The 16,911-nt window shown below is 39.8% G+C and overlaps 1 protein-coding gene across 1 annotated transcript in view; it reads left to right on the plus strand.

Moving 5' to 3' along the window:
- The first annotated feature begins 2,979 nt into the window (after positions 1-2,979).
- DYRK1A (dual specificity tyrosine phosphorylation regulated kinase 1A) overlaps positions 2,980-16,911 on the plus strand; it is a 103,469-nt gene continuing 89,537 nt past the window's right edge. Inside the window, exon 1 of the mRNA XM_042458226.1 lies at positions 2,980-3,055. Within this exon, the coding sequence (XP_042314160.1) occupies positions 3,046-3,055 (10 nt within the window). The 5' untranslated portion in view covers positions 2,980-3,045. The remainder of the gene's footprint in view (positions 3,056-16,911) is intronic.

Here is a 16,911-nt window from a genome sequence, read left to right on the forward strand (position 1 = left end):
AGTTGGAAGAAGGATGGGAAAGGTCAAAAATCCCAGTGCTGCCACAGATATACTGGATTTTGAATGATAGTTGTGGACTCCCATTTAATGATGTAATACATTTACTTATGTGAGTTGTAACTTTGAGACTTGGTTTTATAAATTTCAGATGCTGTGTAACAGTGCTTTGCGATATTGCATCACAGATTTGATAGAGACTCTTTTTCTCGTCCTGCAGAATAGGTCTGTTGGAAGTGCAGTAGAATTGGCTCACTTGTGTAAGTTTATCAGAATGCAAAGCCTATGACATAGAGAAAGATTTGTTCTCTTGAAAATTCAGTAAAATAACATGTGATTTCATGTACCTTTATCAAAGTTTTTAATTGTGGTGCTATAGGTACGGGCGTTGTTCTTGAAAGTAAGCCAATAAGGAATGTTTGGTACCATAATGTATTGTCCTAGGTTTTTTTTTTATAAAAAAGTTGAAATAATTCTGTGTGCCAGGGGAAGCTGTGGATTTATTTTTCTTGACAACGTCCCCTTTCTACATGTATGCAGCATGACAACTATATTTTTTAAAGTTAGAGGAATCCTTAAAATAAGTTATATAAGCTAAATAATACAATAAGCTGTATAAACTATATAAGCTAATACTATGTTGTAGAGAGTGATATGGATTGAGCCTCCCTTATCTGGAATTCTGCAGTGAGAACGAGCATGGTTTGAGCATTGGACTAGGACCCTGGAGACCTGGGTTCAAATCCTTGTTCCGCCATGATTCAGTACTGTAATATATTTAATATAGTACACACCGTACTATACTCGACTATAAGTCAATCTCATGTATAAGCCGAGGGCATGTTTGGGGCCAAAGTTAGGGTTGGGGCCAAAGTTAGTTGCGTTGCGGCTACTTTGTAGCAACAGATAGGTTGGGTGTTTCCATATGACATCCACATGTGGACACTGTAACTTGTGAATGGCATTCATTATGTCAATTGCTCTAATTTCTTGAGTTGGATGTGTGTTTGCTGGTATTGAAGTAGCTACATGACTTAGCAATCACATATTGAACTTTTTTCAAAAGTTATTGCCAACATTTAGAATATTTGGACACAGAATTATTTCCTGCTGTATCTCCATGTTTGTTTACTTACTACCTTGCTTTTCTCCTGGGATAAAACCCAAGGCAGCTTGAACAAGGCTAAAATGAGATAAAACTAGAACCCTGATTATAAGAAAGTTAAAACAAAATTAAATTATATTAAAATACTAATAATTTTTTAAAATATAAAATAATGGAAAAAATTAATAATCAAGATAAATATATAGCAGCCCCTGATAAAGAACCTCCCTGTGTTGGCTATATAATATAATTTTGTCTTAAGTAGATATCAGTTGACCTGAAGATACTGATGGTATCGCTTATAAAAGCATTGCCAGCATAGGGGCCATAAATCAGACATGAAGCATATACAGTACTTTGCATGCTAAAGGCATCAAGGACAATCCCTGGCATCAGGTAGCAGTTGTGTTTAGCATCCTAGGGCTGCTCCAGTTACGGCAAGGAGATTGCAACACTGCTTCTGTCTTTGTCCCACCCTTCGGCCCTTCTCGATTCTCATTGATTGGCTTCAAAAAGGATTAACACATCCAGTTTTTCAAATTTCTGCTTTGTCTGGTTTCCTAACAGTGAAGTCAATACTCAGGTTTTCTTCTTCCCACCTCTTACTTACATGTGCAATATAAATACGAGTGCAGGAGTGAGCAAATCTGCAACTGTTCCCTGACTTCTCAGCATTGCACTGGACTTCTTGAAGCATAGCTGTAGTCCTTCTACTGTGGCAGTGGGACTGTAGCTCATCCTGTCATTCCCTCCTGGCTCTGGAGGAGCCTGTAGATCCTTAAAAAGCCACAAATGTATTCCTGCCAACTCTGGGGTTCTTGTTTATCTTGTTGAGGGCTTGTCTACATGGACAAATTACCTGGAATTCATCCTGGGCTTGCTACATCCTATTTACAAGATACAGTGCCAAAACACCGAATTGGGTGCAGACTGTCTTTACAAAATCTTCACACGCATTAGGGCTAACTCCCCCTAACCTACATTTATATAGCTCATCTTTTGCTATGGGTTTTTGGCTCTCGTTGCGGTGACAGTGGCTGCTGCTTTTACTCTCAGTCTCTGTGAGCTACTCAATGCCACTGCTGCAGGCAGGAGTTGCTTTGAGGTCAGAGTGAGGCACCCTTTCTTGGTAACATGGCTGCCTGCTTCGTTCTGACCTTAGCAGTGGTGCCAGGTGACAAACAAGGAAGGCAGCCACCTGTTGTTCCCTGTGAGAAGAGAGCGGGAGGGGGGAGATTCAGGAAAGGCAAGCACTGAGATGGCAAGTATCTACATGGGAAGTATAGATGTCCCAAGAAAATGAGTATGTAATCCCAAACAATGTGAAAGGATTATCTGTTTAAGAGTCTGGACAACTGCTATGAATTAACACAGGGTGCTCAGTAGTAGGGTAGATAATTGGTTAGATTTTCTGTATGGTAGGTTTTTGTGCACCTTTTATGTTGTTGTACTACCTTGGTTATGAAATCACCCATCCCCCTTTAGAGGCCTGATTGGTACCATTATCATGTAGCAGAAAGTTAATGTTTTTCCAGTATTTTTTGAAAGTTTTTTTTCCTGTTTCACATATTAAATTGTTTAAAATTATTTGTTATATGCCGCCTTCACATCCTTCGTTATTTGTTGTTGTGTGCCTTCAGGTTGTTTCTGACTTATGAGGACCCTAAGGCTTTCCTCTGAGGTTGAGAGAATATGACTTTTCCAAGCTCACCCAGGGGTTTCTGTGGCCGAGTGGTGGTTTGATCCCTGTTGTCTAGAGTTGTAATCCAGCACTTAAACCACTACACCACCCTGGCTGTTGCATAAGTAATAAATACAAACATAAATAAAAAAAAGTGGCTTCTGACGTAGTCTTTACTATTTTTTTTTCTTTCACAGTGTTTGCTGCTGGCCTCCCCCCTCCCCCCCATCCCACAGGATGGTATGAGATTTGAAAGAAGACGATGCATACAGGTAATTTGGGTTTCTGAATAACTAAAAAAGTCATTTGGAGTTTGAATATACACTGCTTCTTAATTTTCTTTTTTTGTTGAAGTCGAGCTTGAATGTAGCCTGTGTGTTTTGGTAACCTATGGTCAGTCAGTAATCAGGCTGCCAGGCTAGAAAGCTTTTGCCAATTAGATTTTTTTTTCCTAATTGGAGGGATTGGAGCAATGTTGATGTATTGTGACTGGTTACAGTAAGCTGGATCTTCACATGCAATAGAATGAGATTGTCAAATAGACTGTTCTGTTCTGGATTACAGGTGAAGCTTCCCATACATGTGTCTTTCTAGAAATTAAACAAAAAATCCCCAAACTAGTACATTACGTTGAAAGGTTATAACCCAACCTCTTTTTAGCTGTGGTTTTTTTTCTGCATACAGTATAGGCACAATTAATATAACAGAACATTAACAGTATAAAATACTCAATGTATGTTGTATCTAAGGAAGTGGATTATAATCTGTTAAACTGCATAGTCCTTCAGGTGCCACTGTTTGGTGCCTATTTCCAGGAGTGTCTGATTTGGCCACAGTGATGCATGCCATAGTTACATGGGACATCCTTCTCTGGAAGCTTCACCTGGTCCAACAATAGCTGAATTGTTGACTTGGGCTAGTTACAGGGAACATGTGACCTCTTTGTTACACTTCTTTGTTAGTTATCTTCATTTGCTACCTCTGTTTCTGTTTCTGGACAAATTTAAGGTTCTGGTTGACCTCTAACTTGGTTCCATAGAAGCTTGAAAAGTTTTGACATCTTCATGACAGACTTAATCTTCTAGGTATACTATGTGGTGACATGTGACATAAATTTCTTGGTGGCTGCTCCCAGGTGTGGAACTCCCTTCTGAGGTAGAATAACTGGCATCTCCCCTGCCATCCTACTGTTGGCAGGCAAATACCTGTATTTAAAGGGAAGCTATTGACAGTTCAAAAAGGGTGTGAGGAAGGAGCCTATAAGAGACAGGTGCTTTATTTTCTTATTGTTGTTAATGTGATTTCAAATTGCTTTTGAGTCTGTTGTGCTGTGACATAACAGTTTTGTTAATTGTGTTTTAATATGTACACTTTTTTGTTTATATCATTTTAGTCTTGTTGTGAGCTGCTTGAATCCCAGTTTTGAGGAAAACACAGGCTATATCATTTATACCCATGTATAAGTTGGAAAAAAATTAAGTCAAAAATTGACCCCAAAAACCTGGGTCAATTTATACATTGGTCAGTGTGTTAGGAGGAAGGGCGACCCTTTATCCCCCAAGCCTCTTCTCAACCGGGCTGCTTCTGCAGGGGACAGCCCATCTGGGAAGACACAGGGAAAGAAATCAATCACCCCCGCAGCCTCTTCCCAGCTGGGCTACCTCCTTAAATCTGACCCTCGACTTAACCACGGGTCGTATAAAAATCCACAATTTTGGCCCCAAAAGCTGACCTCGACTTAGGCATAAGGTTGACTTATAGTCACATATAGTAAATCAAATAAATAAATTACTTAGGATATAAATGAAATAAATAAACTTAATCTTCCCTCTGCAATCCTATGTGACATTCTCTGGTCTTCACTGTGACATACTACAGTCTTGTTTTGCTGCCGGTGTAGAATAGGCCACGTGTGTGGGAGTAGTGCACTAGAAACTTTAGTTTGTACATATTTATGAAGTATTTTAATTTTTTAGAATGATGTAACACAAATAGTGTTCACTAAATGTACTAAAATAGTATGTTTGATATTGAAAATTACTGGAAAAATTGTTCAAATGAGTCAGTATTAAATCATTTTGTGAATGACATGAGGCTGTATTCAGTCACTTTGTGAATGAAAATATTTTAAAGTAATGAAGCCATTTTACTTTTGCCAGAGAATTGCTACTTATTTCTGACAAACCTTTGTACTGATTTTTTAAAATTTAAATTGCATTTTCTCTCAGAAATGAAATTAATTCCTGTTCAATTTACAATGCACACGTGTCATACGCGGCTTCCAGCATATGCTGGAAGCTGTGATGGAAGAAGCAGCACCATGCACCAGAAAAACCAATGGCGCATGTGCCCCCGCGGGCACGAGCCACATTATCTTCAATGGGGCTTGAGCATCTGCAGAATTTCCCTTACGTGGGGTGGGGGTGGGGGTCCGGAATGGATCCCACTATAAGGGAAGGGACCACTGTATTTCTTCTTCCTGTCTGAAGTGTTATCAAATGTTTAACACTCCTGTTTTATGATTTGCCTACAGTGCATGTTTACATGAGTTTGTAATCAATTTAATATTTGCAGTAACCAGGTAAGAATTTGTTGAAATTATGGTTGTGGGGAAGGGAAAAACTTAAGTAATGATGTAGCGCAGGGATTCAGGCTGTGCAAGACCTGCAGAAGTAAAACTATCTTTAACACGTTTTTTCAAGATACCTTTTTACATCCAAGAGACCATAAGTAAATGTACATGTTGGTTAATGGAATAATTACCTCTAATATGATTAATCAGCTAGTGGGCATAAGGTAGGGAGTAAGTGCCAAGTGATTCCTTGGAAAATCCTAATTGAATATATGATGGAATTGTTTCAGATTTGGAAACAGTCTGAAAAAGAGCTATTATCCAAATTTTAAAGACAAGCACTATAACAGAGTAAGATCTACATTGTTTATATTTGCTATAATAGCTCAGCTTGAGTGCTGAATACTTCCTAAAGTTGAGAGATGTGAGAAGAAGAAAGAAGCTTGTTGAATGAAGAGGTAGCTGCAATGGTAGCCACAGAGATTGATGGACAGAGCAGGGCATAAGCAGCAGCTCCCCAGCATTCTGAGTGCAGGTCAAGAGTGGAGGATCATTTGCATGATGATGTACTTTGTGGGAAATGGTCCTCCTAATCTGCCTTCTCCCTTTATGACACATTTTAATTCTAGAAATGCTCAGCACATGAGGGATCTCTTTTGTCTACCACACAGTGGCTGACATTTGTTGGTTAGTTTAGTCAATTGTTGAATGGTGAGTCAACATATAAGTAAATACCATTTATTCAATGACTCTACTCTCTTCTGGACTAAGAGTAGGTTTTCGGTCTGTGTGTCCTCACAAGCCTTTAACCCTAACCAACTCTGACTAGAAAGGGCAAGATGCACTTCTGGAGGGCAGTTGTAGACGTTCTTGCCCTGAGTACTGTTTACAGCTGTGTTGGAAAAGAAAGAAGAAACACAGTTTAGGCGCATAAGTTCTTTATAGAGCCCCTGTTAGTGTGTCACTGAAGAGGAGGATGAGCTAAGTCTCCAAAGATTTTGCCTCTGCAACTAAGTGCGATGGCAGATAAACTTGTCTTGACACCTGTAATTTCTGGATTGGTTGCCAATACCAGGAAATAATTGGGATTCTTTTACACTATATGTGAAAATGAGACTGTTTGTGAACATACTTTGTAGCTGAAGCAAGTCATATGAAAGGTTTCCATTCCAGTGACAGCAATTACCTTCTCCAGATTCCATCATCTAGAGATGCCAACCTGGCGTTTAGTAAGAACAAGGATCATGTTAATAATAGTACAATAATTGTGGTGTTTACCTAACTCAGTTAAAAATTTCAAGAGTTTTGGGGCTAGATGGGTAAATCCTGCTAGTATTATGCCAGTTGTGTGTTGCATCTGCAGTGCTGGATGAGATACAGTATAATGTTTAAAATAATGAACTGGGAGCTGTGTTTAACTGATTTGTGGAATTTATTATGTTGTGCGTGTTAAGTTGCTCTTTGTTGGATTGTGTGGAAGCTACTTTGAGAAGCTGGCTACAACTGTAATGTGTAAAATATATCTAAATTCTAGTATTGATGTTAAAACAAGTGAATTATGAGCTTCACAAGATTCTGGGTCTTCATTTGAATTTTGACAATTAGTGTTGAAGTCCCATGGACAATTACGCTTTTGTTGGAAAAGGGGAGAACTCATGTGAGGAGGCATATGGCAGTTATTGTAGAAGATGCCGATGGGACTGAAGTGATAATTTGCCTTCCAATAAAGTGGCTCTGCATTAAAGTCTTTTTTCTGAAGCACATGTGACTGACAAAGTAATCCAAAAGTATTTCAGTATTTTATGTATTAAATTTCATATACTATGTGTAACAGTATTTCGACTGACTAGAGATGACAAACTGTGGAATGATTGGTGTCTGGAATGTTGAGAGTTAGAAGTTTTGGAGCAGCTGTGTGACTTTTAAAAGTTATTTCTATTTTGAAATCTAGACAGCATAATAATAGTTTGTTATTTTGACATTGTTGATCAAAGTATTATAACCAATAAGAGAGAGTAAAGCAGTATCGTATAGCATGCTGTTTGTATTCTACAGAGCTGTTACATTTTTAACTTAATAAAATGCATTGTGAAGGTAGCTTTTATGTTGTTGTTGTTGGCTGCCTTTGAGTTGTTCAGAGTCGTGGTTGATCCTGTGCATGAGTCTTCTCCAAGACTCCTCCACTGCTCTGCTTAGGTACTGTGAATTCCTACCTGTGGCCTCTCTAATTGAGTCTATCCATAGCATGTGATCTTCCTTTCTTTCTACTTTCCTCCACCCTTCCTAGCATTATTGTCTTTCCTAATGAGTCGTACCTTCTCATGATGTGGCTAAAGTACGACAGCTTCGGTTTGATCATCTTGGCTTCTAGGGAGATTTCAGGCTTGATCTGTTCTAGGACCCATTTGTTTGACTTTTTGGCTGTGTATGGTGTCCTCGCCACTCTTCTCCAGCACCACATCTCAAATGAATTGATTTTCTTCTTATCTGCTTTCTTCACTGTCCATGTCCAGCATCCATACATGGGGGTAGGGAATCCAGCAACTTGGATGATTCTAACTTTAGTGCTCAGTTGTATGTCTTCACTGATGAGGATTTTTTCTAGTTCTTTTATAGCTGTACTTCCTATTTATAGTCTTCTGATTTCATGGCTGTAATCTCCTTCCTGTTCAATGTTTGAGCTAAAGCACAAATACTCTTTTACTATTTCAATTTCCTCATTGTCTAGGTTGAAAATATTTAAGTTCTCCATAGCCATTATTTTTGTTTTCTTTATGCTCAGCATTAAGCTTGCCTTTGCACCTTCTTCTTTGACTGTTCTTAATAATAACAGTTTACATAATTGTTCCTGGTAGAGTTTTGTTTCCAGACCATTTACCATCTTCGTTGCCCTCCACTGGATAAATTCCAGCTTGCTGATATTCTTAAATTGTCATGCCCGCAGCACTCAGTACTCTAGGTGAATTGTTAGCACAGCAGAATAGAAGTCTTGTTATTTCCCTTGATCTGGACACTGTACTTCTGTTGATACAGGTAAGATTTGTGTTAGCTCCTTGACTCCCCATATGATACTGCTGACTCATGTTTAGCTTGTGGAGTATTCAGATCCTCTAGATCCTTTTCATATGTACTACTGTCAAGACAGTGATCCTATTATGCATCTGATTTTTCCTGACCAAAATAGAAATTCACATTTATCTTTTTAAAACTAATTTTGGTAGTTTTGGTTCAGTTTTCCAGGTGTTTGAAGTCACTGTGAATCCCTATTCTGTCTTCTGAGGAATGTGCTACTCTTCCTATTTTGATGTCATCCGCGGATTTGATCACCATCTCTTCTATTTCTTTATCCAACTAATTTATAAAGATGTTGTATAACACTGGGTCTAGGGCAGAACCCTGCAAGATGACATTTGTCACTTTTCTCCAAGATGACAGAGAACCATTGGTGAACACTTTTTGGGTATGAACCATCATCCATTTCAAGAAATGAAACCAGTCTCACTTTTAAAGGGAACTTCCTGATTTTTTCAGACTTATCCCTTCCTTGTCATTGAGCCTGCCAGCAGGCTCCTTTCCTTCCCCCTCTCTGTGCTCATAACCTTCCACTCTGCTTGGCTTGAGCCACCTTATGAAAAAAAAGCTTTTTTAAAAAGAGACTATGAAAATTATTTACTTTCATTGCATATAAATTAAATGTGCATGTTTGCTTTTTGGAGGGATAATAACAACAGATAGTTGTGTGGTTGAACTGTCTATCTCCTTTCTTCACACTAAAACTCAGTTTTAGAACAATCAACCCCCTTGAGAATCTACCCATACCTTTTGTATTCTGATCAGCAGAGGTATTGCTAACATGTGATGTTTTGCTTACTCAACAAGTAATGTTTGGGCACTACCAAAGTATTTTAATTGAAGAAAGCTCTAGAGTCAGGAAAAAAATGTGTGGTAGCAAAGAGCTAACAAACATTCATATAGGAACATTTAGGGAGTAGAGAAGAAGAGATGTGATTTGCTCTGATACATGCCTAGAGAGTTTGAGGATCTTTGAGGAAGTGTTCATATATTCCACATATGATTTCTGTTGTAGGTCTGTGATAGGAGCGATGTGGCGACACCTGCCAGTCCATGTGTGCTGTAAAGACATAGCCAGGTTCACAGAAGATACTCACAAAAGGCTTCCTAACAGTCTTTACATTTAATATATTAATATATTACTCATATAATGTATTAATACATTACTCTACTGTAATAAGAGTTACCTTTTTTGTTATTAAATGAATACAGTAGGGCCACAACAGTGTAACTTGTTTAATAAAATGTAATAACTTGTTTTTAAAAGGCATTATGACTCATTCAAAATATTTGTGTGTCTATTACAAATAATTTTTTTTTCAAAAGAGCATATCAATATGGTAGATACTTGAAATCCTCCATTTGGGAGTTCAGTGCACATGTTTTTTTTTTTCTTTCTTTCTTTCTTTCTTTCTTTCTTTCTTTCTTTTTTTCCACATGTTTTAAAGATGTGGAATCTAGAGTTGCTGGTGCTTAATTTGATTGAATGCATGATTGTAGGGTCACTATAAGTCTGAATCAGCTTGATGGCAGTTAACATGCTGTTGATAAAAGGCATCATATCACATCTGATCTTGGAAGCTAAGGTTAGTACTTTGATGGGAGACTGCCAATGAATATCCGGTGCCATAGGCTGTATTTCAGAGTAAGGGACTGGTAAAATCCACCTCTTGAGTATTTCTTGCCTAAGAAAACCATATGAACAATACATTGTGACACACACACAGGACAGAAGCTTAAAGTTTCCCTTCTTGTGCTTCAATTATATAGGTTGAATCACTTATTAAGTTATGGTCTGATAATCTATTTTTTCTAACCAGTCATTTGGTCACTGCAGTTTTTGCCTACTTAATTACTTTTTTATTTAACTGCATATATCCTGCCCTATGCCACAGGATCTCAGGCTGCTATACTGTTAAAATAAAGTCAGAAGCATAAGGAATATTTAAACAGTCTAAAATATATTAAATGATTTAACAATAAATAAAAATTAAAACATTTTAAAACCTGTACAGTAAAAATTAGACCTCAAAGTCTTTAATGAAAAGTCATGGTGCTTGAAAAAAGCCTTTGGTGCTAATTTGGTTGGCAGATTAGGGCAAGGTGCATTGGGAGAAAAAGCTCTTTCCCACCTTGTGAGGAAAGATGTCCCTTCAAGTATTGCAGTCCCAAGCCATTTAGGAATTTAAATGTTAGTAGTTTGAATATAGTCTAGATTCGAAGCATGTTAGCAGTTAGTGCAATTCCTTTAAAACTGCTGTGTAATATGCTTTGTTTAAGCTGTTCAGATCAGAAGTCTAGCTGCTTCATGATGCATTACCTACAACTTCTGAGTTGACTTTAAGGACAGGCTAATGTAGAGTTCACAGTAATTTAATTGGGAAGTTACCAGCACATGACTTATAGTGGCAAGGTCATAGTTGTAGGAACTCACTGGGAACTTTCCCATGTACTCTGAATGAAAACAAGTGACTTTCTCCTCAAAGTGCCTAGCAAATTTATCATAGCAGATAACTGATTTCTCTCCTTTTTTCTCTAAGCATGATTCCTTTTCTCTCTAAGCAGGATTCTCACCACTTGGAATAATTCTGCTGGGTAACTTGACAAGAACAAGATGGAAGAGCCAAAGTAAAACTTTTTTTGCCAGCCTCACTGCTGCATAATAGGTACCACAAAAAGTCATTGCAAATAACTGTCATAACCCCTCTGTTACCTATGCTGTCGGTACTTGGGCCATTGTCCAGCCTTTTTCAATGCGTCTAGATCTTCTATAAACCAAGTAAAATTACAGACTTCACAGTACAGAAGCAGATGCTCAAGAGCAATTGTATCTATTGCCATTTCCATCTGAACATTCCATAGTGAAACCAAATCCTCATCCAGATTGTCAGTTCTGTCAGCTAGAAAATCACCAGAATGTTCAGCAATCCTTTTGATTTTATGAGTGTCTGGGGACAGACTGTCTTAATCAGTTCCCCATCTTTACCGGGGGGGGGGGGGTCTGCTACCACGAAGGCATCTTAACAAAGAAATGCTCTGACAGTAATAATCAGTTTTGACCTCCACACACAAGATTACATCCTGCTCACCGAATAAGTAAAGCTGATTCTTTGTGGTCCCTGTGACTCACACAAATATGCGCTTACTCAGTGCATTGTTCGGAACTTTCTTAAGTTATTACATAAGTGTTTTGGTTGTAACATTGCCCATTATCCAGGCATCCTATCTGTGCACTTCCCGCCTAACCCTTCAGTTTCTTTTCGTACACTGCATCGGCAACATCTAAGGAACAGTTTGGAGTTCTTCTCTTCTGCTTACATTAGTGAAGTTTGGACTGTTTTTCTGGCTTCTTACAGTTTGCAATTTGATTTGGTGATTCCGCATTTTATTCTTTTGTGTTTGTTTTTTGCTTCTGATTTCCCAGTTTAATTCGGCTTGCTCTTGACCATGTTTTTAGGTTTGGTGATTTGGTTCATTTGCCCAACAGTGGCTTCCTCTGACTCATTTTAAAAATGCACCACATGTGATACTAAGGCCTGTTACAGACAGCCAAAATAAAGCTGCTTCGAGTCACAGCGGAGGTATGGTGTTTCAATGATGCATGCATCCTAAGAGTCCAGAAGTTGCACCAAAGCCACGCTCCAGCCCTAAGGACTGGAGCATGGCTTTGGTGTGGCTTCTGGACTCTTAGGACTCATGCATCATTGAAACACCATACCTCCACTGTGACTCGAAGCAGCTTTATTTTGGCTGTCTGTAACAGGCCTAAGATTCCCAAATGGGATGGGCACTCAAATTGATTACTGTGCCTTGGTGAAAGCCACAATGTGAGATCTTGCATCCATTGTAAAGCATTGTAAAGTGCTTTGGAACAGGCTCCACTTCCAACTTTGCCTGAGTATCAGTATAAGACTGAATACTGTCTCTTTGGATTCTTCCTACTCCTCTTTGTGGCCTGAGATACAGCCAAGACCTTCCTCATTTGTGCAGGGTGGTTCTGCTTCATTGAGAGAGATAGTTGACTCTCCTGCTCAGCATCAGAAGCCATCAGTGTCTGTACTCTCAGCTTGAGACTAACATCCCTTGTAGATTTGAGAGACTCCTTCCACCTAGCCCATCTCCACCTTCATGTTCGACTTGATGGCCTCAGTCATCTTCCTCTTCGAATTCAGCTTATGTCTCTGCATATGAGAGCTAAATTGCCTTCATACCATCAACATCAACATGGTTCCACTGATCCTTGGTATCAGAGCAGTTATGAATGGCATTGGTCTCAAAGATACTCTCCATACTATAGATACCATCACTCATGGCTATGATGAAGTTGAACAAGACTGGCATCCTTCCCAGAGTTGTTATCCCACTCATCATTGCTACGATCTCCCTCCCCATTGTCACAGCCTTTGTTACTACCAGTCATCACAGGGATTCATAATCTCGCTCGTACCCAATAACAACCATGACAACCAGCAAGAAGTCTATTATTTGGTATACTCAGATTCAAGCAGTTGATTTGGGCAGAGACCTACGCAGCTACTCAACCTTTGCAGCCAGGATCTGCAATTTAGACCAGGTAACCAGATCTGATAATATCTTTGCTAACTCCTTCTTGGATCCAGTTGACAGTTGAAAAAATTGCCTTACCTGCTCAAATTGATCCTCCCTATTCTACATTAGAAAATTCTTAGATTCTTCATCTTCACTTTTGTCAGATATTCCTGCCATTCACATTCTGCCTAGGGTGTTGGGTGAATGCAGCTTGGTGTCACCTACTGATATCTGCTCCTTCACAGAGCAAATACTCCACATGGCACAAGCTCTGGATCTGCAAGTCAGAAACCAAGAAGTCAAACTAATAGGCTCAGTTTGTTACTGAATCCAGAGTAAAATGTCTACACCTGCTTGAATTCCACTCCTCCCATCTCTTCTCCTAGGTTCTGGTCTTACTCCATCTAATTTCAGCCACTTTGAAAAAGCTCAATGAGCTGTATAGGGTGTCAGACTCTGATTTGGTTTGTTCTACACCATCTGAAGCCAGTTACCATTGTGGTAGAGGCGGCGTGGTCTCAGACAAAGTACACCACTCCTTCTGCTAAGGAAGACAGGAAGTTTGGTATTATGGCCAAAAAAGTTCTACTTTTCATCACCTCTCTGCTTCAAAATTGCTAACTATGACGCTCCTTCTGACCAGGCTTCATGACAAGGAAAAACACCTGGCTAGTAGACTACAATCCAAAGCCCATTCCTTAGCTGCTCAACAAATAAACTGCCTCTCATGTAGCTGATTACATTGGTAAGACACTGGCAGATGCAGTTGTCTTACAGAGGCACACATAGCTGAGATTGTCAGGTTTGTCAAATCAAGTGAGGGCCATAATTGTAGATTTGCTCTTTGATGAGGAGGGCTTTTTCAATGTGGAGATGAATGGCAAGCTGGAACTTAATGAATATGCACACCATGGGTTATAAATTCATTTTACCATCTCAAACTCAGTAGTCATCCCAATCCCTTACGGCTGGACCAGACAACCATCAGGTCCTAAGAGATACATTAGCCAAACAATATGACAACAGTCTCTCACACACAAGTTTTTCCATCCACACCCTCCTGTAAGTCTTCTACATCTACTAAGTAACATCAGTCCTGCAAGAAAATGTCTCAGGAGCAGGGCAAGCAGCAACTTTAATTTCTTAGACATCCTTCTTCCCAAATCGTCCCTTTGGCTTGGCAATAGACTTTGCTATCATGCCTGTGTGCTGTAATTATATCAGACACCTAGTTTCTTGACATTATCTGGAAAAGATATGCTATAGTGTTCTTGCGGTATCTTGTAGACCCTTATTATTTCCCCCTCTGACGCTCTTTTCAAGGAAACTGCACTTCAGAAAGGCGCTAGCAAACCCATCTTAGTATCATCGCTTTGATGGCAGTTCTTCTGCTACTTAATTGTGTCCAAGAAAGACTGAGGGTCCCATGCGACCTTTGGGATGTCAGTTCCTTATATCCAGCCTAGATGGTTCAGGTTGGTCATTCTCAGCTCCATCTTTCCCCTGTTGCAAAAGGGGGATTGGTTTGTGATGTTGGATTTGAAAGAAGTGTACTTCCATGTTGTGATCTGACCATCCTACAGACAAATCCTCTTGCTATAGGAAGATGGATTTATTGATTTCATATCCTCCCGCTTCACCTTCAGGTCTTCATATAATGCATGTCGGTGATTGTGGTGGGCTTAGACAACAGGGTTTTGTTGTGTTCCTTTACATCAACAATTGGCTCCTTATTGTGAATTTGTGGGATAAGCTTCTAGATGACATTGATTATATATGCCACTTTCTAGAGTTGTTGGGCCTCATTGTCAGTTTTGAAATTTTTTATCTGACTCCCTCTCAGCCAGTGACGTTTATCATAGCCATTCCAAATTCTGTGTTATCTGCAGCCTATCTCCCCAGTTGATTGGGAAGGTCCCATCGTGTACGCTTTTCCTCCATTTTCCTTCATCATCAAGGTCATATTGAAAATCAGAAGAGACAAGGTGAGGCATCCTCACCACTCTGTGATGGCTCAGACAGCTATGATTTGCTCCACTTTTTCATCTCTGTTAAGATACCCATCTTAATCTCTCATACTGACCAGACCTCCTCACCATCCACAATGGGCAGGTGAGGCATCTGGATTGTCACTCTGAGACTGACTGCTTGCAATGTATTCCTGTAACATTTTGCTCTGAATCTGTCCAGCAGATCATTGTAGCAGTGCACAGACCTTCCACACAGCAGTCTTACGATTAGAAATGGAAGAAAGTCTTTTCTTTTTGTTACCTCAGGGTTTCCAGCTCAAGCTCTGGTTCAGCATGTTTTCAAATTCTTTCAGTTCTTTTCTGCTAGAGGTCTCTCTTTTTCTTATCAAATGTTACCTGGTTGTCATTTTGGCTACCTTCCAGCTTGTTGGAAAGTCTTTCTGTTTCACAAATCATTTGGTGAAAAAAATTCTTAAGGGTTACAATAGTTTTCATCTACCAGTCTTGGGACCAACACTTCAATAGAATCTCAAGCTAGTATTATCGTAGTTTCCAGGAAACCTTTTGAACCAATGGCTTCCTGTGATCTTTGTCTGCTTACCTGGAAGGCTGCCTTCTTGGTAGTGATTACATTCACCAAGAGAGCAAGTGAGCTACACATACTCAGAGTAGACCACCCTACCAACATTTCCACAGGGTTAAAATAATTTCTTTAAAGTGTTGTTCTCATTTCACACAATCCAGGACATTGTATTGCTTTCTTTGATGTGGAAAACTGCTATGGACTTTGAGCAGACTATTCAGTGTCTGGGTGTCAAAAGGGCCATGGCCTTCTAGGTTGACAAGACTATGGGGTTCCACAACTTGTAGAGACTCTTTGTATGCTGCTACTCTAAAAAGCTTGGACTGCAGGTGTCAAACCAGTGCTTTCCAAAATTCCATCATTCATCTAGCTTATGAACTGGCCAAGAAGCACCCTCTAGTTCATGTTCATAGCCATTCTGTTAGGATTATGAGTACATCATCTGCTTTTCTGAGCCATGTACCTCTGGAGGATGTTTGCAGATCAGCTACAAATCCTCAGCTCTTGACTTTAATCCTTCATTATATACAAGATGTAAGATACAGGGCTGATGCAGCTTTGGGGAGAACTGTGCTATTGTCATGTTTTAAATAACACCTGGGGTGTCTGTACCATTCTTGTAGGGTGACATTCTCCTCCTATGGTTAGAAGCTTATGTAATAGCTTTTAAATCATAGAATCATAGAGTTGGAATAGACCACAAGGGCCAACCAGTCCAACCCCCCTGCCATGCAGGAACTCTCAATCAAAGCATATCCAGCAGATGGCCATTCAGCCTCTGCTTAAAAACTTCCAAGGAGGGAGATGCCACCACACTCTGAGGGAGTGTGTTCCACTGTCGAACAGCCCTTACTGTCAGGAAGTTCCTCCTAATGTTGAGGTGGAATCTCTTTTCCTGGAGCTTGCATCCATTGTTCTCTGGAGCAGCAGAAAACAAGCTTGGTCCCTCCTCAGTATGACATCCCTGGGACAGAGCTCTGTGACACCCCACTGGTCACTTCTCTCCAGGATGAAAAGGAACCGTTGTTGAGCACTCCTTGGGTTCAGCTGGTCAACCAATTACAAATCCATGTAACAGCTACCTTGTCTAGCCCACATTTTGCAAGCTTGTTTGCGAGAATGTCTCTGAATAATACACTGAGCAGATGTAGGTAACCCATTTCCGTGAGTTTACTATAACCAGTCAGCTACAATTGTAGGTATGCAGCCTGTCCATCTAGGGTGTGCCGTATCAGGCCAGTGATGTACTCATACTATACCATGGCTGTCATGAGCGCTTTGAAGTTCTGAACAGTTTCTGTTAGGACAGCCTCAGCTTGGATGTTGAAGCCCTGCCACCAGGTCCTGGAGTTCTCCAGCACAACCCATGGAAACAGCCCAGTG

The sequence above is a fragment of the Sceloporus undulatus genome, chromosome 3 (genome assembly GCF_019175285.1).
Source record: "Sceloporus undulatus isolate JIND9_A2432 ecotype Alabama chromosome 3, SceUnd_v1.1, whole genome shotgun sequence".
NCBI lineage: Eukaryota > Metazoa > Chordata > Lepidosauria > Squamata > Phrynosomatidae > Sceloporus > Sceloporus undulatus.